Source organism: Trichinella spiralis, assembly GCF_000181795.1.
Source record: "Trichinella spiralis strain ISS 195 chromosome Unknown Scfld4, whole genome shotgun sequence".
In the NCBI taxonomy this organism is placed as follows: Eukaryota; Metazoa; Nematoda; class Enoplea; order Trichinellida; family Trichinellidae; genus Trichinella; species Trichinella spiralis.
This window is the reverse complement of record NW_003526943.1, coordinates 3,006,356-3,028,013: the sequence shown is the minus strand read 5'-3', so window position 1 is coordinate 3,028,013 and position 21,658 is coordinate 3,006,356. Positions and strand designations below refer to the sequence as shown.

The 21,658-nt window shown below is 34.8% G+C and overlaps 6 protein-coding genes across 6 annotated transcripts; 5 read left to right on the top strand and 1 right to left on the bottom strand.

Annotated features, from left to right (window-relative positions):
* The first annotated feature begins 689 nt into the window (after positions 1 to 689).
* Positions 690 to 1,708, top strand: Tsp_00773 (trimethylguanosine synthase-like protein). The gene is made up of 5 exons (XM_003376515.1): positions 690 to 822; positions 889 to 1,047; positions 1,091 to 1,386; positions 1,441 to 1,462; positions 1,596 to 1,708. Exons 1-5 carry the CDS (start codon positions 690 to 692, stop codon positions 1,706 to 1,708), a joined length of 723 nt encoding a protein of 240 aa, XP_003376563.1.
* Tsp_00774 (DNA replication licensing factor MCM8) lies at positions 1,592 to 8,101 on the bottom strand. The gene is made up of 9 exons (XM_003376514.1): positions 6,922 to 8,101; positions 6,764 to 6,853; positions 6,480 to 6,596; positions 6,232 to 6,351; positions 5,951 to 6,175; positions 5,792 to 5,826; positions 3,667 to 4,236; positions 2,765 to 3,578; positions 1,592 to 2,682 (listed from the first exon to the last, which is right to left on the bottom strand). Exons 1-9 carry the CDS (start codon positions 8,099 to 8,101, stop codon positions 1,592 to 1,594), a joined length of 4,242 nt encoding a protein of 1,413 aa, XP_003376562.1.
* Positions 8,102 to 9,233: 1,132 nt separating this feature from the next.
* On the top strand, positions 9,234 to 11,227 carry Tsp_00775 (legumain). The gene is made up of 11 exons (XM_003376513.1): positions 9,234 to 9,295; positions 9,354 to 9,482; positions 9,511 to 9,592; positions 9,652 to 9,737; positions 9,892 to 9,967; positions 10,016 to 10,084; positions 10,155 to 10,224; positions 10,345 to 10,463; positions 10,532 to 10,822; positions 10,874 to 11,041; positions 11,099 to 11,227. Exons 1-11 carry the CDS (start codon positions 9,234 to 9,236, stop codon positions 11,225 to 11,227), a joined length of 1,281 nt encoding a protein of 426 aa, XP_003376561.1.
* Positions 11,228 to 12,532: 1,305 nt separating this feature from the next.
* Positions 12,533 to 13,498, top strand: Tsp_00776 (elongator complex protein 2). The gene is made up of 4 exons (XM_003376512.1): positions 12,533 to 12,567; positions 12,866 to 12,999; positions 13,160 to 13,301; positions 13,381 to 13,498. Exons 1-4 carry the CDS (start codon positions 12,533 to 12,535, stop codon positions 13,496 to 13,498), a joined length of 429 nt encoding a protein of 142 aa, XP_003376560.1.
* A 2,705-nt stretch (positions 13,499 to 16,203) lies between these two features.
* Positions 16,204 to 17,888, top strand: Tsp_00777 (elongator complex protein 2). Its single transcript, XM_003376511.1, has 7 exons — positions 16,204 to 16,285; positions 16,349 to 16,424; positions 16,563 to 16,699; positions 17,174 to 17,366; positions 17,469 to 17,575; positions 17,651 to 17,841; positions 17,877 to 17,888. Exons 1-7 carry the CDS (start codon positions 16,204 to 16,206, stop codon positions 17,886 to 17,888), a joined length of 798 nt encoding a protein of 265 aa, XP_003376559.1.
* A 1,738-nt stretch (positions 17,889 to 19,626) lies between these two features.
* Positions 19,627 to 21,389, top strand: Tsp_00778 (fructose-1,6-bisphosphatase). Its single transcript, XM_003376510.1, has 7 exons — positions 19,627 to 19,805; positions 20,097 to 20,241; positions 20,301 to 20,411; positions 20,486 to 20,626; positions 20,708 to 20,845; positions 20,898 to 21,020; positions 21,201 to 21,389. The coding sequence occupies exons 1-7, from the start codon at positions 19,627 to 19,629 to the stop codon at positions 21,387 to 21,389; spliced, it is 1,026 nt and encodes a 341-aa protein (XP_003376558.1).
* Positions 21,390 to 21,658: the final 269 nt, after the last annotated feature.

Below are 21,658 nucleotides of genomic sequence, written 5' to 3'. Positions count from 1 at the left end.
AAATTTGATAGTATTTTGATTCAATTTGAAAAATATTTTCACATGGCCATTTCACATTATTTTTCTATTTGGAAGAAATAACTCTCTGTTCGTATAAGAAAGCAACAAGAAACAAATCTTGAATGAGAATGTTATATCAATTAAGCTAAGCGTAGCATGCATGTGTGAAGAGATATTTTACACCATCATGGTGGAAGAAACGTTTAAATTGTACATGTTATTATTTTTGTGACAAAATAAAACACTGAAATATATAGCAATTGGTTAGTAGCTTCTGTTGATAAAATGACCGTACAGATAATTAAAATAAAGTTTATAAAGTCCATAACTAAATTAATTATATTTGTATTTTTAATAATAATATTAACTGTATATCATTGTTCCAACAAAGGTTTCTTTTCGGAAAGATTGCGTTAATTTAAGCCTAATTGTCATAAAACTTACTGTAATTTACTTGATTTAATACGGCATGTATTGTTGAACTTTCAGATGCTGTGTAGAAAATAACGTTCGACTTGGTGCCAACAGCATGTTGAGATATTTTAGTAGTTGTTGAAAAGTTGTTTTTAACGTGGAAAAAGACACTACTTTACATTTTTTTATTCGAATTTGATTAATAATTAATTAATTAATTGTCAGTTCAGTTGATGTTTTTTTATTGCTTGCTGACCGTTTGAAATTTCAAAAAAATGGACAGTGGCATGTGTGTGGATAAACCTCTGCGTGTATACAACGCGAAGAAGGATAAATTTCTACGAAAATACTGGCGTCGGCGCCATGATCTGTTTTCACTGTTCGACAGAGGAATTGCTTTGGACAGAGGTAAGTTGAACGGACGAAGTGGGGATTTTCATTTTAAATTGTCGCTTTTAAATATTTTTACATTAGAATCTTGGTACTCGGTCACTCCGGAGAAAATAGCGAAACACATAGCCAAACGTTGCAAATTTGCATCAGTTGTCGACGCATTCTGCGGAGCTGGAAGCAATGCTATTCACTTCAGTCTGGCTGGCCTGAAAGGTGAAAAGAAAGCTTTGTCGTTTTTACGTATTTTCACCGTATGTTTTTTTCATCATTACCATTTTTCCAGTCACAGCTGTCGACATTGATCCGGAGAAAATCAAATTAGCCAAACACAACGCCGCCATTTACGGTGTTCAAGATTCGATTGAATTTTTGTGTGCGGATTTTATGAAAATTTACAAAAATCTCAGCGCAGATTTTGTCTTCTTGAGTCCACCCTGGGGTGGACCTGAATATTTGAATCATGATGTTTACGATGTGAAGAGAATGAACCGTCTGAACGGCAAGAACATTTTCAAAAGAGCATTGCAAATTTCTCCGAGGATTGTTTACTTTTTGCCAAGAAATTCCAGTATTTTGCAGGTACATATATATATGTATGTGTAAAGCAGAAAGATGATTTGTTTTCTTTTCCAGATCATACACTTAGCTGAACCGGGTACTGTTATTGAAGTGGAAAAAAATTACCTAAATTATCGTTTCAAATCACTCACAGTGTACTTCGGGATGCACGAGTAATTATTGTATTTCGTTGAAAAAAAAATTATTTATTTATGCACATTTGATTTCAGTCGATCCCATCGAGCTGCAGCTTGAAGCAGTTTGGCTTTTCGAGCAACAGCAGACCAGCGTTGTTGAGCTTGTCGATCAGTTGATCGAAAGACTGACTGGTCGGTGTTGTTGAATTGTTGTTCACCTCGCTGGCAATAGCTTTCAGTTCGGCCCGAGTGAATGGACCTTTCGAACCCGGGGTCTGGGCAGCTTTGCGCTTCAACGCTTGCAAAAAGCGTCCAGCGAACGATAGGCGCTGTTCCGAGCCGGCCTTGTTCTCCAGTTCAGCGTTCCCAGACTGGCGATCTGTGCCCGCGAATAGTAGTGGACAGTGGCCGACAATTTCCAACACGTCGGCCGCGTCTTGTTCGGTGGCTTCGGATCGGAGTTGGCATTTCGCCCTGGCCTGAGTCAGGCGTATCAACGATTCCATCTGCCTGACTCCGACTGGGGTCCGAACGTGGACCGTTTGGTCGAACTGACGACGGAAGAAGGCCAACAGCAATCGACAAGCGGCACGGGAAAGCTTCGGTGCCGGTACGGTTTGTCTGGCGAACGCGACGTACTGTCGAAACAGGGGCGCCGGCACCGCCCCGATCGGATCCGGCGCCGCCAGTCGATCGGTCAGTCGGGCCGAGTGGGGACGTCGAATCGCCAGCACATGCTCGCTGAGACGACGGTCGGCTTGTTGGTCGGGCTTGTCGACGAGCAGGAAGATCAAATCGAACCGCGAAAGCAACGCCGGACCGACGTTCACGTTGGCAGTCAAACTGAGCCGGGGTTCGTAGTGACCCTTGGCCGGGTTGCAGGCCGCCACCACCGACACCCGGGCCGAAAACTGGCACCTGGCGCCGGCTTTGCAAACGCTCAACTCTTGCTGTTCCATCGCCTCGAGCAAGCACTGCTGGTGCGAGTGGAGCTTGTCGAATTCGTCAATGCAACAGCAGCCGTCGTTGGCCAGCACCAACGCGCCCGCTTCGACCGTCGCGTCACCGTCCACGCCCCTACCCAACGTGACTGTCAAACCCGCGGCAGTTGTCGTACTGGCGCACACGTACACTCCACGACTGCTCAGATCGGCACAAGCTTGCAGCAGATGGGTTTTTCCTGAAACAGTTTTTAAATTAAAGTTGAACGCGAAATATTGTGCTCGATCCCTTCCCCCCCCTCCCCCGCCGCCTCTTCTCACCCAAACCAGGATCGCCGACCAGAAGGGCGTGAATGTTCGACCTGGTAGTCGAATGCTGCTGGCTCGGTGTAGCTCCGCCGAACAGTGCCAACACCAGGCCCGCTTTGACCGCTTCATGACCGTATATCGTTGGACACAGTGAAGCGACCAGGCGGGAGAACAAATTTCTGTCGCCCATCAGTTCCCCAACGGCGCTCATAGCCGCCAGACGAGCTTCACTGCTACTGAACGAGATGGACGCCGCGGCGACGCCGAACAGATCTTCCTTCTGTATTACCGAATTCGCGTGCAAGTATAAAAAATACTGGCACTGACCACGACGCCGGGCTTCTTCGTTTTTTCTTACTCTCACCACACCTGAATATCGTATCACAATGAACAGCACAATAAACTGATGACAGAAAACCAGACAGATTTTTAATATACCGGTTAAAGTGATAACAGATCCAGGAGAACATGTGGAAACTAAATCGTCGGTAAGCTCGCAGTCGATTGTCTTTGGAATCAGACTAGCGGTACCGGTTGCACTATTTCCGCCCGGTGGCAGCAGCTCCTGCAGACGTATCAGTTGACAGTCGACAGTTTCGGTGAGAGTTTCGACAGTATCGACCACTGGTTCGAAAACACGTCCACGACATTCACCGGACACAGATGGACAACGAGTCGGCGTGGAGAATAGACCGTCGACCAGCAGCGCCTGGAACCGGAAGCCACAGCTCTGGCATTGAAATCCACAGGCAGTGCATTTCGGTTCAACACTGGCCGCTTTGATCACCACACCCACCACTGAAACCAGGCGACCGCAGTCTGTGAACTGTACAAATAACGAGATATTCAATTTCTCATTAAACGAAAAGTCGCTCAACAAATGCCACCAAGCATAATACTACTCTACGTCTTACGTCCAGTTGTCGGATGTTTGTTAATTTTTCCAAATTGTACAATCGAGCGTTGATTTTCGGCACCATTTGGACAAATTGAACCGCGTCACCGTGCAACAATTGTTCTGCTCGATCGGCAAGCTTTTCACAAAGCCGAGATCGCAGGCGGTCGACAACCGCTGTATGCATGGCCAGGCCGATGGCGCAGATCAGACTGTCCGCTTGGTGATCAGTCCAAGTGCTGCTGATCAGCGTTCGGTGCTCTGCCGTCAGGGCCGAGGAGAACTTACTGAAGTCGATCATAAAACGTCGACTACGAAGCACGTCGTTCAAACTGTAACAAAATCGGTCACTCTGTTCCAGAACTCTGCTGCACGCATTCACCAAAACGTGCAGTTCAGAATTCTGCTCGAACTTGGCCCACGGAAAGTATAACAACCAAGCTGGATACTGTGAACAGTACGTTTCCGATTTCTCCACCGAGACTGCGTACAACAACGTGGTGGAAATTTCATCCGCCTGTTGTTCGTCAACAGCGTTCGTCGTCGAAGGCAACGACAAATGTCCATTCAAACTGCAAACATCAAAAAGCTGTCACACTTGGCATTTCATTCATTGCGTTGATCATTATTGCATTAGCAACCGAATAAAACTTACGGAATGTTTACGGACGACTGCTGCTTGAAGTGACGCCTTCTCCAATAATACGGTCGGAAATTGTGAAAAGTTCTCTTTTTCAATTGAAAAGTTCCCCGAGTTGAATTCACCACATTGGCTGAATTTCCGCGCCTCATCCGTTGCAAATTAATTCCACACAACCGTATCGTAGCACATTTTACCTTGAAATTCGTGAAAAAAATATTCCCTTGCTCAACATACGCAATCAATCAATCGAACACTGCGCGAACAAAATAAACAAACATTACACGCATATACCACATTAGTGAGTGCTTTTCAAATAGGCTACTACTGATTCAAAATAAAAAGAATTACAGTAAACAGTAGATTTTCAAGCACATATTTTTTTAATTGGTTGAAATATTCATTTTGTATTTTATAACTAACTAACTAACTGGCTTAATAAATAGAGGAACAAAAATTCATTATTAAAAAAATTTTTTGTAATTTTTTGCATCATAAACATTTCTTTTAGGTTTTATTTCAATTTTTAACAAATAGATTAAATTTACACGCACATTCATACAAATTTCATCAACATAACCGAAAAAAGTCATAGTAAAATGATAATAAATTGATCAAAATAATTCAGAAATAAATTTTTTTTAATGAACATAATTTTCGCAATTTATTTTCCTGCTTTCGAATTTACATTAGATTTCGATGCAGGTTTAGGTTTATTTGGTTTATCTTCCTTGGTTTTCCCTTTCGGTTTCTCTTTGGATTCTTTGTTAGACTCTTCTTTGGGGTTTTCTTTGGATTCATCTTTTGACTTCTCCTTGGATTTATCTTTTGACTTTCCTTTATCATTTTCTTTGGATTTCTCATTGGACTGGTCTTTATAACTTCCTGTGTCTTTTTCTTTCGATTTTTCTTTGGACTGGTCTTTATAACTTTCTGTGTCTTTTTCTTTCGATTTTTCTTTGTCTTTTTCTTTGGATTTTTCTTTGGACTTGTCTTTATCACTTCCTGTGTCTTTTTCTTTCGATTTTCTTCTATCTTTTCCTTTATCTTTTTCTTTGGACTTGCCTTTGTCTTTTCCTTTGTCTTTTTCTTTGGATTTCTCTTTGGACTTTCCTTTGTCTTTATCTTTAGATTTTTCTTTGGATTTCTCTTTTGACTTTTCTCTTTTCGCTTTATCCGCCTATTAAAATGTTGCACCATATTATGATCTTCATTTTTAAGCTAAATTTTAATAAAATATTACTTTCGCTTTAGCTTCTTTCTCTTTGAGTGCCTTCTGTTTAGCTTCTTTCTCTTTGAGTGCCTTCCGTTTAGCTTCTTTCTCTTTGAGTGCCTTCAGTTTAGCTTCTTTCTTTTGTTTCAGTGCCTTCAGTTTAGCTTCTTTCTTTTGTTTCAGTGCCTTCTCTTTTGCTTCTTTCTTCTTTCGTGCCAACTCTCTCGCTTCTTTCTTTTTTAGCAATTTCTTACATTTCTTTAGCTAAAAACGGATCACATAATATCTTACACGGATAATAAAAGCAGTGAAAACAAATGAACTGACTGCAATATTTCAAGTATACAATATTGCAAAATTTTCTGTAAAAATGTATGCAAATTTCAACTTAAATTACATTTCTTAACATTCACATTTAGAAGAGAAAAAGTTTAATTCAACATCTATTACTGTGCAAAAGCAGCAGATAGAAGTGGTAAATTCCAAAAGTTTCCAAGGTTTCCCCTCCGCTATTAATCAGTAAATAGTTCAAAATATAAATAAAAAGCATTACTCGTTCTCTTTCCTTAATTCTATGCACAACATAAATTACAATTGCGATCAACACCAATGCCCCTACAATGCCAAGACCAATCATATTCATCAAATTTTCAGGAGGTTCTCCATCCATTATCACTAAATAAAATTAGATATGATCGAATTCAGTATATTATATATAACATATTTTTTACATGTTTCACAAAATTTTCCTGTATAACGTTCTGCGCAAGTACATAGGAACCCTTGCAGTTCTTGAAAAGCTGTACAAGTCCCTCCATTTTTACACAGCCGTGGAGGACAAACAAGCATTCCTAAAGATTATCATTTTGTGTTTAAAAAAATATCATCTATAGATATCGTATTTTTGAAATAAAACACTTTATCTAATATATTTACACAGTAGTGTTTTAGTGAATTTGCAACTATTTTGTATACATACTTGTTTCACAGAATTCGCCCGTATAAGGGTAACGGCAATTGCAAGATAATCCATTTTCATTCTCTACACAAGTACCTCCATTTTGACACATATTTTCATGCGCGCAGCCTTTTACAGCTTAAAAAAAATTTATGAAATATTAAATGTATTATCAATCTATGAAAAAACAGTACAAACAAAATAAAATAACCTATAATAAAAATGAAATAAAATGAATATATTGGAATAAAGAATTACGCAATATAAAACCGTACATTTAGTACAATTTTTTCCTTCGAAATTACTAGGGCAGATACAATAGTAAGATCTTCCTTTTCCTTTACATGTTCCACCATTTTGACAAATTCCTTGGTACTTTTGGCAGATATCATGTTCTGTTAAATTAAAAACAATAATTAACTGATGAACACTTTTTTTGGAAAACATATTATTAAAAACATACCATATTCACACATATATCCATGTTTTAAGGGATCTTCGCATTTGCAAATATATCCTTCGTCTGTTTGTATAGGTACACCACCATTTTGCATGCATATGAAAGATCCTTTTTCCAATGATAGTCCAGAATGGACAAATTTTTCAAGGCAATCACTAAGTTGAATTGATTCTGTTTTAATGCAACATTTTTCTGGTTGTTGATTACAGTTAACATTTTCATTCTCATACAGTACTCGAGGTTTTGATTTTTGCCTGTATCCTTTTCCACACGTGTGACTACTTTGACTCCAGGATGACCAAGGACGATTAGAACATGGACATTTGCAGGTGTTTCCATAATCCCTTTTCCGGCAAGGCTTTCCAAAAGGTTTCTCTTGATGAGAATGTAAAATATACGTATATTCTCTACACTCTTTTTTTCCTGGAACAATAGAGCAGTTTCTTACACGATCTTCTTCACAGTTCCTATATGCGTCATGCATGCATGCATAATAGGTGCACCCTTCAATTTGACATGCAAACAACTTCTCATACTTCAATATTGGCTGTTTTCTAAATTGTAAGCATCTACATTTCGGAAAGAAACCTTTATCCGCATCATTACAATCAGGTGAATGAATGTGACAAACATCTAACCAAGGATGTCGCATGCCATCGTATACATATCCTTTCATGGCTACGTGTTTGTAAGTATAGCATCTGGTAAGCATGAAAAAATCTTTAGGTTCAAATTTGCGCATTTTATAATCATAGCAATAAAACAATATAGTATAGCCAAGTTTAGGAGAATAGAGGTTTTTAGTGTAATAGTGGGATGTTTCCATTTGTTCCATGCCAGCGTGAACAAGAAAATATTCATCCTCAAGCATTTTTACATAGCGATTGTAAATCAAATCAGATTCATTTCTGAATACCATTTGAGCACCATTTTTGAATAAATGCTGACAAGCTAACGCACCAGTCTCTGTTGAATTTCCTTTTGCACCATAGTACTTTTTAACGTATTCATGTGTTACAATGCTGATGCATTTGTCGCTTGAAGTTTTGCCTCCTTTTATTCCGTCAGGAAATGTTTCAAATGGACAAGTATAACTAATTGCATCAACTTTGAAAATTAAAACAAGTAGCACAACAATGCTAAACAGCTTCATCACGCATTCCTTAGACAACGGTTGTTTCATGATTCCTGTTAAGAAAATTGATCTTTTAAATTCATTTTACAATTAAAATAAGATACGTTTTATATACAAAAATTGAAATGTTCAATATCAATATGTTAAATATAATAATGCAAAAAATATTTAAAAATGCACCTAATAGCACTAAAGTATATTTATTATACAGTCGAACTTGGTTAAGTGCACATGGAATTCGGCAAGAATTTCCATGTGCTTATGTGCACTTACCAAAGTTGGGAAATATGCAGAGTAATTGAAAGGATTATATGAATTATAATAAATGAACAAATTACTGCAATCATAAAATGAATGTTTACTTACTAAATTCTACGAAGGTTGCGGTGTTCTGTGTGAGAAGGCAGAAAACTGGGATTTTGAATTCAGCTAAACTGACCAACTTGACGGCTAACTTGCAATAAAGTAAATGGTTGAAATTTAAAGTTTTCCATTTCATTCAATGAGGGATAAAATTTTAAAGTCATCCTTTGTTTAAAGTACAATTACTGAATGAGTTATTTTAAAAAATTAAACAAAATGAAAAATATTTGTTTAAAGTTAAAAACATATTGTTAATTTCACCTAAAATAGCAATGAATTGGGAACATTATTTTTGTTTTTTAATGTTTTTACTTATATGCAACATATATTTTGTAATATTTGAAAACAAAAATATATGCTACATGTTAATAACATTATTAATAATAAGTAAAATTTCAAATTTTGATTTTGCTCTGGTTGAATTTTATTTTCAAATTCCACTCAAAATTCACATTCAACTTTTGCGTTCAGAGAATTTCCATTTCACTATCTCTGTTTGAAATAGCTTCAGATAAGAATTTTAAACAAATATCGACGTCAACTAAAATTCAAGCGTGGGCCAAATAATTCCCCAACAAACTGATGCTTCTTTATTTTGGCAACAAAAATTATTTGTCTTAGATAACAAATAATCCCAATCTGGGAAACATAAGAAACCATAACTGATGAACTGGCATTTCACTGTGTTTTATTTTGTAGGAAAACATTTTTCTGCGAAACTTCACGTCAGCATTCCATGCAAACTTGAGTAAAATGGAAATTTTCAAATCGCTGTTCTTGTTCAAACTAATCATCACTTTTCAAACAGTCTATGCAAATGATAACATCTGGGCAGTTTTGGTGTCCGGCTCGAATGGTTGGTACAATTACCGACATCAGGTACTTTTTAATACTACTGTAAAAGTTCCAACTTTATAACATGCATTATTTATTAAAGGCTGACATTTGCCACGCTTACAAAGTTTTACTTGAACATGGTGTTCCAGAAAAGCACATCATTGTCATGTCGTATGACGACATTGCAAAAAATGAATAGTAATTTTTCAAGCATTCTGCTGCTTGGAGCGTATTAAAATTTTAAACTTCCATTTTAGCAACCCTCTACAAGGAAAGGTATTCAATCATATTCAAGGTCCTGAAGTTTGTAGTGGAATAAAAATTGATTACAAAGAAGACGTAACTTATGCAAAATGCAAACAATTTGACTTTTTTATTTTTTAAGTATCATGTTGTAGGATGTAACACCTGAAAATTTTATTAACGTCTTACTTGGTGAAGAAGATGAAATGATAGGTATAGGAACTGGAAGAGTGTTGAAAAGGTAGTTATTATTAAAATGGAAAATTTTTTAATTTAAATACATGTATGATATTCACTTTTGAATTTTTAATTCTGAATTTTAAAAAAATTAAAAGATTCTCAATAATAAAAATTTTATTAAACTTGAATGCTTGTTTTTTTGTTTTAATTGTCAGTGGTCCAAATGATTATGTGTTTGTGAATTTCGTCGATCATGGCTCTGATTACATACTTGCTTTTCCTGATGATGCGGTAAAATGATGCAATTTTTCAAAAATTAAACTGAAAATTATTTTTTAGAATTATTTGCACGCATCTCAGCTGAACAAAACTTTGGAAAAAATGCATCAACGAAAAATGTTCAGAAATGTAATTATTTTTTTAAATAAATGTTCACTCTTCTTTTTTACATGAAATGAAATTGTATTCAAATTTTCAGATGCTTTTGCACATTGAAGCTTGCTATGCTGGGTCCATGTTTCGAAATATTTTATCCAACAATACAAAGAGTAAGAAATTTTCAAATAAAAAAAATTCAATTTTAAATATGAACCAAATGCTCTCGTTTATTATTTTTAACTAAATAAATATATATATATATTCTTTTTCGTAAATTAAAGCATTTTAAGTACTTGCCATGACGGCTGCGAATCATGAAGAAAGCTCTTATGCGTGCTATTATGATGAAACAGTTGATACATTCTTGGGCGATGCATTCTCTGTGGCTTGGATGGAATATGCTGATGGAGTAAGATAAATGAGTCATACTATTTGCATTTTTTGTCCCATAATTTAATATTTTAGAATAATATTAAGGAAATATATGTGAAACAAGAGTTTAACGCCGTGCAATCTTTGGTTACTACTAGTCATGTACAACTTTACGGTGATTTATCAGTTCAATGGACAAAAATGGCGCGGTATTTTGGAAATGTGGAAATCAACGCAAATAGTGCAAATATTAAGAGCGGTGGCTTGACGGATGTTGTTCCAAGTTTGGATGTTCCGTTGGAAATATTGAGACGTCAGGTTCAGAAGTTAACTTCCCACCCAAAAAATAATCAAACGAAGTCGAATGCAATAAATGAATATAATATGCTGAAAATGGTAATCTATTTTTAAAAATTATAATTTTTCATATGCGTATTTTTATTTCAGAAAAGAGCTTTTTTGGATAATTTTATAAAACATTTGTCAGAAGTAATGGCAAATGGAATGGTAAATACAAATGACATGATGCAGAGAATGGATGTTGAGCTGAAAGATTTGGAATGTCATGAAAAATTAATAAATGCATTTACAAAGTATTGCTTCAAATTTGGAAAAGTAAGTTGTGAAATGAATTGCATTAAAAAGTTGGAAATTTTTAAAATCAATTTACAGAATCCCTATGCGATGAAATATTCGTACGTTTTTGCAAATGCGTGCATAATGCAGTTGCCAGTTCATGAAACTGTGGAAAAAATCAAAGATTTTTGTTCCTACGATAAGCTTTACGATGATATTCAATAATTTTTGCAAAATATTTGACAAATATCAAAAAAAGTTATTTTAAAAATCAAATATAAAAATAATCGTTGATGAAAGCATCAATTAAACCAGCTATGCATATTCATGCATTTATCTTGAATGTGAATATTTTTTGTTAATTTAACTATTCATTATGCTAACTAGCAATTTTGAAATTAAAATTTTTTTTAACATTATCAAAAATGCAGACCATAGAGGCTACAGTACAGCATGTACCTGAGTGCCCTGACATACACTATACCCGATATTTGAATTTGTTATCATTCCATCATCATTGATCCGGATACGATAGCTACGCACGCTATCGCTCTCTTTCTCTCCTTTTCTCTCTTAACTTTGTCTCTGATCGTCGTCATCCACGACACAGACCACTACAAAATTGACATATCACAACAATACAAATGCACATGCAGGTTTGCATGTGAGTGCAATGTAAATATATATCATGGGAAAATACGTATACATATTTTTTTAATTTCACTGGCTGTCGTTGTAATACGTCCTATTTGTCGAATTTTGGGTTCTTTTTAATTGTCAGTTTCCTGATATTCAAAGCTTTACTATTTTTGTTCTCTATATATTAGGAGTAGCCTTAAATAAAATTAAAGGCTGACTAGCATTTCAAAATTATAAGCTTTAAAAAGAATTTTTTTGCGGTTACATTTTTGTGTATAATTAATTATATCAGTGGTTCTTGAAGTGTGGGTTGCGTAAAATATTAAAGTACGAGAGTAGTCTTCGTTTTTGTTAGGAGTTTTGTTTATCGAAAATTGTTGGGTGAACAATTAAACTTCAGAATCACTATTTCTGTCCGGTTTCTCACAGCACGCAGATGTTGTTCGTACCGGCATATCCACAAAAGCAGACTGAGAATTAATCGATTTGCCTGAACATTCTTCTTTTAAAGTCAGTTTTGATCGTAAAACATAATACAGTTTTGACTATTAGTTTAAAACACATATCCAACTTTTTCCACCGCCGCATTAAAAGTGCTGCTTCCTTTTACTACTTCCTACTTGTGCAAAATTGGATTTTCAGCAATGAATAGAATTAAAAGCAAATTTTGAAGTAAGCCGCAATTATCCGACATCTTGCGACTAAAACTAACACGTGTTAGAGCGGACGTCGAAGAAGTCATCAGTCAAAACAGAAAACAAGCCCACTGTTCGCATACACCTCATTATGCATTTGACAGATAAGCTTATACATTATAATTAGGCTTGTTCATTAAAAAATTAAAAGTATTAAACTAATATTTTTTCTTTAACTCCTCATGGCTTTCAAAATATGCATGGCAAGCAGGTGGGTCGCAGCCCAGAAAAGTTTGAGAACCACTGAATTATGTTTATACATCTGCTCATCATACATAAGAAATTTGCTTTACTTTAAGCTAAACTGACTCGGTTTATTGCTTGCGTACTATTCGGTATTTTGTAGAACTTGTTTCAAAGTTTGCTTTCTATTAATTTATGTTAATTTGATGAAGTTACATATAAATTTCAGTGGTAAAAATTTATTCAGTGGCAAAAAGTATAATACAATGCAATATAATATAATATACTATAATACAAACAAAAATAAACTGTACAAAGAATAAGAAAATACAAAATGATGGTGCAGAAAAGGTGGCACTCAGAAATTCACCGGCTCCGGAACATCATCAGCAACAGCTCTTAAGAACTGCTCCATCGTACGCATACCGCCATCGTATTCTGCAGTCAGTCATGGCAGCATGAGGTGTTGTTCTCAAAACAGTATTCACTTCGAGGTTGGTGTAAACTGTATCCCTACATCCATTTCTCACCTAAATGAGAAATCAATATGCTGACTGATAAAAATGGAATATTACAATAATAAATTATTACTTACACGATTGAAAATCCACGGTTTTTCATCAAAATTTGTGTGTTTCAGGAGATGATTTGTACCTTCATGCATCAAATTATAGTTATTTCGATTATTTAAAACCAAATGCAAATTGTCAGCAAGGAGAGAAGATGAATCAAAGCGAATTCAAGCACAGAGAAGAGAAAAGTGGTAAAATGGTGAAAATGGGGTTCGTTTCTGACTGTATGTAAAAATCTGCTTCTACTGTTTGTAACTGGATTTGTTGCCAGTTGAAATTTGTTATCTAGATTTGATGTAAACTTCTGGGTGCAATATCAGAAAACTGCATATAATCTGCTTGAAAAATCTGGAATATTGTGGCAACATTTGCTCACAAATGGCACTAATGCTAACGTTACGCGTTAGCTCGCAATTTCACTGAATTTTACGCACGATTTCACGCATATGCCCTTTGTCAAACATTCTTCGCTTTTCTCGTCACATCACATCTGTTGGTAAAGGGGATTTTAATACAAAGGGAAAATGAACAATTTGATAAATTGTTCACAGTTGCAGTTTTCCAGCTAAACCAACAAGTGACAACTGCTAAATTGTTAGCATCTGATTGATTTTACTGGAAATGCTTTATACAAATATTTTCAAGAATTTTAATCTTTACAAAGTTTCTTTCTTTTTAAAACATTCATCTATGCCTTTTTTACATGCCGATGAAGTTTGTTGTTTTGTGTGAATAATTTTGTTTAACGTTCACTTGTTATATAAAATAATTTTAAAATGCAACAATAAATCCGAAGCGCTGCTTTTGATTTTGAATGTTCAACATTAGGCTATCGTTGAATTACAAGTTAAAAGGTTGCAAATGCAAAGTGATGGCAACTTAAGTGTTCACCAACTCACTAGTTGAAAAAAAAGTTTACAATTTACATCAAATTTATAAATAAATTTTTTGATTTGTAAATAAAATTGTATATTTTAATTTTTTTATTTAAATAAAACATATGAAAGGAAACAATAAATAACACAGGTGAAATAGAGCCAAATTTTGTGAAGATGAAAGTAGAATTCTTTGACTGTAAGCAAGAAAGATTATCAGAGAAAACAGTCAGGCTACATAAAATTAGAAACATATTCCGATGCTAACATTCGGCAATCATACTACTCTTAGCTGAATAACTGCAGCTGTGGTCAATTTATCATTTGTAGATTTTTCCATTGTCCTAAATTTCAATTCAATTCAGAACAATTTCTGACAAACAGAAAAGCATATTGTGCATAAATCTCGTATAATTGCTAGCTAAAGTGTAATTCATCTGACGAGCAAAGCAACTGTCGGTTGACATAATTTGTAACGAGCGAAACAACAAGTCACTCGTCTCCGATGTTAGTGGACTGTATGTCTGAGTTGTTATTGCAAGGCCAGGAGTGTCCAATGTGTTAGACAATCCGACTTATAAGGCGACAACTGTTATTTAAAAACTCGATTGAGTGTCAAACAGTTTACTCAAGGAATAACACTGAGCCGGAGATAATCAGACAAGAAATCAAAGAATAACACACCAAGAAAAGCAAAACACGCTAAAGGCAAACTACTAACAACGACAAGCCACGACACTATCTCGCCAGCAACCACGCCCCAAAAATCCCCTATTACGTCACTTCCGGGTCTACCGTATTATTAATGACACTCAGGTTCTCTGTTGAATACAGACCCCATTTCTGTCGTCTACATAATTTTTGAACAGTATTTATGAACGCGGCAAAATAAAAAGTAAAGCACTTTGATGATGACAACAGAAAGAAAGCAGTAAACGGCCGAAAAGCTGTTAAAACTTCTCCATTTCACGGGGCAGTGGATATCGCATTCTTTGATGTGTTATTTGTGGATAAATTAAAACTGTTGGCGCCACATTCAAGATTTTTCAGGTGGATTATCGATTTTCCTAAATCTTGTCCAGAAGTGGATATTTCATCGATATAACAGATTTGAACAAGCAAGCAATTCAGTTGAAAACCATAGGAGAGGGTTGACATTTGTGATGTCAGATGGGCCCCTTGCCAGATTTAGAATAGATGCTATTCCTGTGAACAATAATTTTTTTACTATTCTTCTCTTTATGTCTGCTAATTCTGAATTGCGTCTTGTTACCAAGCGTTGCGGTAAACTGTCCCTTGTTTTTGAAGGAAAGGCATATAAATTGAAATATACTGGCAAAAAGAAGAAATATTTGGGATGTTCCAAATTATATACTCAATGTACAACATGTATCCATTGTTATTAAGGAATAGTTTAAATTGGACTAACATAAAATAGGCTGCAGGGTGCAATGTCTACAAATTTAAAAGTTACGAATGCTATTAATATCACGTGTAAAGGTGCCCGGTGGATTCACCATTTTACTCAGTTTCATTAAAATAATTAATTTGATCAAGTACCATTGAATAGTAATGTGATGGCGACCGTGTTATGCAGGTACAATTCCACGGTTGCCGTTACAGTCACAGTAATATTTTTAATATAAATATGAAAACATTAAATATCAGAAAATTGACCATTAAAAAGAAACCAAAAATTGACAAATAGAATGGATTACAATAACAATCAGTGGAGGGCTGACTGTATATACATATATAATATTCTCAACGAGCAGAATAAAAATTCATTGATCACAATATGAATGAATGAATGAATGGGAGAAAAGCGTTGTGTAAAAAATTTACATTTGCAACAAAATGAAATTTTCTTCACAATAAAATAGATTGAATTGCCATTCATTGCTGCTTTGTTACTTATTTTCAACGGAAAAGTTTGAAACGTGGGAAATGAAAATTTCAAGCTGCTCGAAAAATTCCCAATCACATCTGCAGCCAATGTAATTCGGATGAAAAAATTCAAAAACAATTTTTTTTCTAAACTTGAGAATTTATTTTTTTATTTTTTTATTCATATTTGAATTATTATTATTTTTCAGATAAAACAACAACAACAACAATTAAATTGTATAAATTAATTCTACTAGTTGTATTCTTTTCATTTGTTGTTAAGTTATTGCTCAGTGAGTTTTCTTTTTCGTCATCCCAACTCGAGTGTTGCGTTCTTTCTTCCTGTCACGATGTTTCTGTTGGCGCTGTTTTGGTCCACTTCACTGCTAATATACGCTTCACCGCCAAACGAAATTACCTATACGGAAATATGTAAATTTTTGTGATATTTATTAATTAATAATCAAAAATAATTTTTCATTTTTTGGTTTTTAGCTTCCGCGATCAATGAAACCAATTTGTGTGAAAACGGTGGACAACTTGTTGTTGAACAAAATATCAGCAGATGCCAGTCAGTTGTGATTTGTTGTTTTCATATTATTCTTCATTCTGGAATGTGAAATATTAATTTCTATTTTTATTTTATTACAAAAAAATTTTTAATGCAATTATGTTCACTTTCTTTTTATTGATGAAAATAATTTTTCAGATGTTCAACTGGATATATTGGTAAAAATTGCCAATTTAAAGATCCGTGCATTGAAAATCCTTGTAAAAATGGTGGCAATTGCACTTACAATATAAAACCGAACGGTACAATTTTATTAAGCTGCTCATGTCCAGAGGGTATGTGAAAGGGGAATTTTCTTTTTTGATTAATACAATTCTGAGGTATAATTTTACAAATTGGCTTCATCATATAGAAAAATATAATTTTTATTCCTTTTCCTTAAAAATCAACACTGATCGGAAAATAGTTTGCAGGTTTTTTTTAGAAATATTGAAAAGCACTAATTATAATAAATTTCCTTCAACTTTTATTTATAGTTAAATTTATTTTTCACTTGTAATTTACAATATTTTTTTTGAACGAATGCATAATTTTAGTTAAGTATAATAGCTACAAGATAATATAGCGCGTTTAGTTTCTACTTTGCTTCGCAAATTTAGAACTTTTACATAATGACCCGTATATATTACATTGTATGTACTTTTACAATAATTTTTGAAATTAAAAGTTGGAATTTGTTTCGCGAAGAGCATATATCAAATGTTTCTTCAGCGTTTCCACTTTGTATTTATTTATTTTTTTTTATTTAGGAGTTGACTGTAATGCTGCTGCTATTCTTAGCTGTGAGGAAAGTCCATGCCAGAACGATGGTATATGTGTTGTCGAGACTGGATGCATCTGTATCGGAGGATTTACTGGTCCGTTTTGCGAAGACGACATTGACGAATGCCAGATGGATGTCTGTGAACACGGCGAATGCATCAAGCGGAACGGCACTTATTCGTATAATAAAAAAGTTCTCAATTATTTTTTGAATTAATATTTATTGCTATTTTTTGAACACAGATGCGAATGTTATGAAAATTATTATGGGAAAGACTGCAGTCTGCGCAGTGATGGTAATAATAATAATAATAATAATAATAATTGCTCTTGCGAGAACGGTATGCGGAAGAACAGTACTGACGACGACCGTTGTTTATGCTTAGTCGGTAAGATGGAAAAATGCACAAATACAAAAAAGTAATGAAAATTGTAACCAACGTCTGCATCTATTTCTCTTTCAGGATATACTGGACAATGTTGTGAAGTGAATATTGACGACTGTTTGCACCATCAGTGTCAACACGACGCAATTTGCATAGATGAAATTGCAAATTACACGTGTCAATGTTCCGGCAATTATCATGGACGTTATTGTGAAGATGTTCTTCTCGTTGAACCCAACCAAACTGCTGCTGTTCATAATAATTCCCATGTCGAAAAAAACATTTATATAAAAAAAAGTTCCAGTTTGTACTGTAAAATACTTTTGTATATTACTTTAGTTTTGTTTTTGATAACCTTCTTTTATTTGAAATACTGTATACCGTAAAAGTATGCTTTTTTATTTTTTATGCATTAGACAATTTTTCTTTAAATACAGTACAGTAGAGCAATGCATAAATATATATATATACAGTAATATAAATTGAGTAAATTGTTTGTTTGGAAATCCGTTCTTCGTGTATTTTTAATCAACTAATTCTGAACTGCTTGTTCTGGGCGTAGAGACAATCTATTTTTGTGAATTCTGAATAATGGAACGAATAAATTAATTGTTCAATCAAAAAATTAGCGTCGGTGTGATATACCTTCCCCCTGGTAATAAATATGAATTAAAAAATACATTTTGCAAGAGCCGACGTTTGCGTTGTCTCCTATTTTTGCTAATCATTAATTAACACAGCACATGTTTAGTTGAACATGAATGCACAAATAACAACGCGATAAAATGGGCACGAGAACAGTTAGTTGCCTGTTCTCTCCATATCAGGGTGGAGATATTAGGGTGGCCTTCGACTAGATGATCAGTAGAAGTTAATGCCGTCATCCTCTTTGTGAAGCAACCATGAGAAGCTGTCTAAAATAAATGCACTGATATCTGAGAACCCTCTAACTTCTCTACGTACAAAATAAAAATTAAAATCTGCTTCTTGAGAAATCAAATTTACCACCCATCCTGCCTGCCCAGTTGATACTTTGTGTTCCAATTGCACATATTATTTGGCACAATCAATACAGTCCAGTTACAAAATGAGCTTTTCAAGTTCAACGCAAATATTTTCCTACATTGAAAAATTGCCAAAATATGACGGTATTTTTTTCAAATAAATTTCAAATTATTGTCATATATAAATAGTATTGTCAAATTGACAACAGAAAAGAGATGATTGAAAATTAATTGAATTCAGCAAGTGGGACAATTTAAATTTTCATAAAGATCAAATAAATAAATGTAAAAATAAACACTGGATGCAAATAAAAGATTGATAACAAGCGATGTTCACTTTCAGAGTACGGTGACGTCAGTCAATTGAGCAAGCGTGACTTGTGGGTCGGCTGTGATGAATGAATGATTGGAGGATCGTTTGGTGAGCTAGCAGTGTTCTCGAATCACTAGAAGCGGAGAAGATTATTGTTGGTTTCTTGGCAAAGTGCCAAAGCAGCTTTTCGACTACAATTGACCATTCACCAGTACATTATTAAACTAATGGTTAACTTTGGAAATTAAGCAGAATAAAAATTAAAAAAAACATCTTGTCAAATGACAGTGTAAAGTGTAATTACAAAGTTGACAGTTGAAATAATTCACTTGTTGCAAAAAGAGCATGTATAGTTTTCGTCCAGTTTAATAATTGCAATCAGTTGAAAGCTGTGCATGCAATTTGTTCGGCATGTAGATGTTAAAAGTAAATTAATGAATAAAAGCAAGCAAGTGTTGAATGCTGATGATGATCAACGTTTTTACTGGCGTAGTAGGTTTGCCTGCATTTTTATTCTTAATATTGATCTAGTGACGTTTAAATTCCAACACGTCAATTTTGTTGATAGTATTAAATTTTCAACCAACTCACCTAAACATCAAAATGATTACGGTCTTATTTGTTCCAGTCCAAAATAGTTGTTCTGTATTTTTGTTCTGGTTGTGTTTGTTCACGGTCGCTTTATTAATTTTTGCATATTAATTGAAATTTCCATAACGGATAAAAAGCAATAACAAATGGCTGACGGTAACAAGTTTGGTATAGATACGAACTGTATGTCGTTGACCAGATTTGTGCTGAGCGAACAGCGCAAAGTACCCGGCGCCACTGGCGACTTTACAACCTTGATGAATGCAATCACCACTGCCGTGAAGTGCATCTCATCGGCTGTTCGCAAAGCTGGAATGGCGAATTTGTAAGCTGAATTGTTTTGTGTGCAAATTATTAATTCAAAAAAAAGATATTCTGCTTCATTAAATTTTCAAAATTATATCATTTTGAACAATATATTATTCTCTTAATATTGTTGAATTGAAATAATTTGTTAGCAAATAGTTTCGATTTTACACTGTCAAAACAAGAAAAAAGCCCATTTTTAAACTTGTCTCTTCGATGAATAAAAAATTGCAAATACAAACCGGCCGTCGGTTTCAACATTAAACAACTAATTTAAACACAGTGTTTTTTTTGAATATTATTAAAATAGATACGGAATGATGGGAAGGACAAATGTTCAAGGGGAAGAAGTGAAAAAAATAGATGTGCTGAGCAATGAGCTGATGATCAATCAGTTGTCTTCGTCGTTTACCGTTTGCGCAATGGTGTCAGAAGAAAATGCAAATGTCATTGAAGTGATTGGCTTGTTTTGTTTATTTATTTATTTATTTATTTATGATAAACAAAGTTTTAGGTTTCGAAAAAGAAACAAGGAAAATATATTGTCGTTTTTGATCCTCTTGATGGATCATCCAATATCGATTGTTGCATTTCGGTTGGAACTATTTTCGGCGTTTATCGCAAAGTGATTAATATATAATTTTATAATAATCATATGAATGAGTGGAGAAAAGAAAAACAGCTATTTTGTTTTTCCAGTTCTCTGATGATGCTTTTAGCATGAACGACTTGCTCCAGCCGGGCAGAAAAATGGTCGCCGCCGGCTACGCGCTTTATGGTTCCGCAACGGTTCTTGTGCTCACATCTGGCAAAGGTGTCAACGGTTTCACTTTAGATCCAGTACTGCTGATTGGATAGATTTTGATTAATTTTTTTGTTTTGTTTTTTTTTTCAAATTATTAAAAAAAGTTTTCCATTCAGGCTGTTGGAGAGTTCATTTTAACTCATCCAAATATTCGCATAAAACCACGTGGAAATATTTACAGCTTGAACGAGAGTTTGACGAAATATTGGAACACAGCTACCGTTGAATATGTGAAATCGAAAAAAGCTTTGAATGTTCGTTTGAGAAGAATTTATTATTTTTCCTATCGAATATTTGACAATTTAGAATGACAACGATGAGCCGTATCAGGCGCGTTATGTTGGTTCCATGGTGGCGGATGTGCATCGCACTTTGCTATATGGAGGAATATTTCTTTACCCATCGACGACGAAAAATCCCAACGGTAAAGTAAGAGAATAAATGTATTTATTATTTGCAACGAGTGAAAATAAGAATAATGCTGTTTATAATCCCGCAATATTCATACTGTAAATTCGATAAATTTATCTTTTGTATTTGTAATGGGGATGTAGTAGATAGATATGAAATAGAACTGCTTGCTCAGTTGAGATGAATTTGTAATTTCAGCTTCGCCTTTTGTACGAATGCTTCCCAATGGCGATGATCGTTGAACAAGCTGGCGGTATGGCGACGACCGGTACAACGCCGCTGTTGGACTTGAAGCCGCAGTCGATCCACGAACGCACTCCGTGCATTCTCGGCTCGAAAGAGGACGTCGAAGAATACATATCGTTTGTCAACAAATGCAAATTTTGAACTGAATCCACTTGTGTGCATGGAATATGATTTTTTCTTTTCATTCTATCCAACAATTCAAACAAATATGCCACCTAATTTGGTGCTAATTTCTTGTCTCACACAGCTTGCTCTCTCCCTCTTTCTGTGTTACAATGTAGCAAAATTTGGTTCGTTGCTTTTCTTTTAGTGGGAAATTATTTCCATATTCAAAAAATATGCATTGTTTATTTTTTTTCAATTGCAATTTGTAAGAAAAGAAAACAAGCTAGTAAAACGAGGATGATGAT

Coding starts and splice junctions, on each gene's coding strand:
- Tsp_00773 (XM_003376515.1), top strand. CDS start 690: ATGGACAGTGGCATGTGTGTGGATAAACCTCTGCGTGTATACAACGCG. Junction 823..888: donor AGGAATTGCTTTGGACAGAG/GTAAGTTGAACG, acceptor TTTTTACATTAG/AATCTTGGTACTCGGTCACT. Junction 1,387..1,440: donor GAAATTCCAGTATTTTGCAG/GTACATATATAT, acceptor TTTCTTTTCCAG/ATCATACACTTAGCTGAACC.
- Tsp_00774 (XM_003376514.1), bottom strand. CDS start 8,101: ATGAAACAACCGTTGTCTAAGGAATGCGTGATGAAGCTGTTTAGCATT. Junction 5,827..5,950: donor CTATCTGCTGCTTTTGCACA/GTAATAGATGTT, acceptor GAAATATTGCAG/TCAGTTCATTTGTTTTCACT. Junction 4,237..5,791: donor TCACTGCTTTTATTATCCGT/GTAAGATATTAT, acceptor CAAGTGTGACAG/CTTTTTGATGTTTGCAGTTT.
- Tsp_00775 (XM_003376513.1), top strand. CDS start 9,234: ATGATAACATCTGGGCAGTTTTGGTGTCCGGCTCGAATGGTTGGTACA. Junction 9,738..9,891: donor ACTGGAAGAGTGTTGAAAAG/GTAGTTATTATT, acceptor TTTAATTGTCAG/TGGTCCAAATGATTATGTGT. Junction 10,464..10,531: donor GGATGGAATATGCTGATGGA/GTAAGATAAATG, acceptor AATAATATTAAG/GAAATATATGTGAAACAAGA.
- Tsp_00776 (XM_003376512.1), top strand. CDS start 12,533: ATGCATGGCAAGCAGGTGGGTCGCAGCCCAGAAAA. Junction 12,568..12,865: donor GTGGGTCGCAGCCCAGAAAA/GTTTGAGAACCA, acceptor ATGATGGTGCAG/AAAAGGTGGCACTCAGAAAT. Junction 13,000..13,159: donor GAGGTGTTGTTCTCAAAACA/GTATTCACTTCG, acceptor TGTGTGTTTCAG/GAGATGATTTGTACCTTCAT.
- Tsp_00777 (XM_003376511.1), top strand. CDS start 16,204: ATGTTTCTGTTGGCGCTGTTTTGGTCCACTTCACTGCTAATATACGCT. Junction 16,425..16,562: donor CAAAATATCAGCAGATGCCA/GTCAGTTGTGAT, acceptor ATAATTTTTCAG/ATGTTCAACTGGATATATTG. Junction 17,576..17,650: donor CCGTTGTTTATGCTTAGTCG/GTAAGATGGAAA, acceptor TTTCTCTTTCAG/GATATACTGGACAATGTTGT.
- Tsp_00778 (XM_003376510.1), top strand. CDS start 19,627: ATGGCTGACGGTAACAAGTTTGGTATAGATACGAACTGTATGTCGTTG. Junction 20,627..20,707: donor ACGGTTTCACTTTAGATCCA/GTACTGCTGATT, acceptor TTTTCCATTCAG/GCTGTTGGAGAGTTCATTTT. Junction 20,846..20,897: donor AATCGAAAAAAGCTTTGAAT/GTTCGTTTGAGA, acceptor TTGACAATTTAG/AATGACAACGATGAGCCGTA.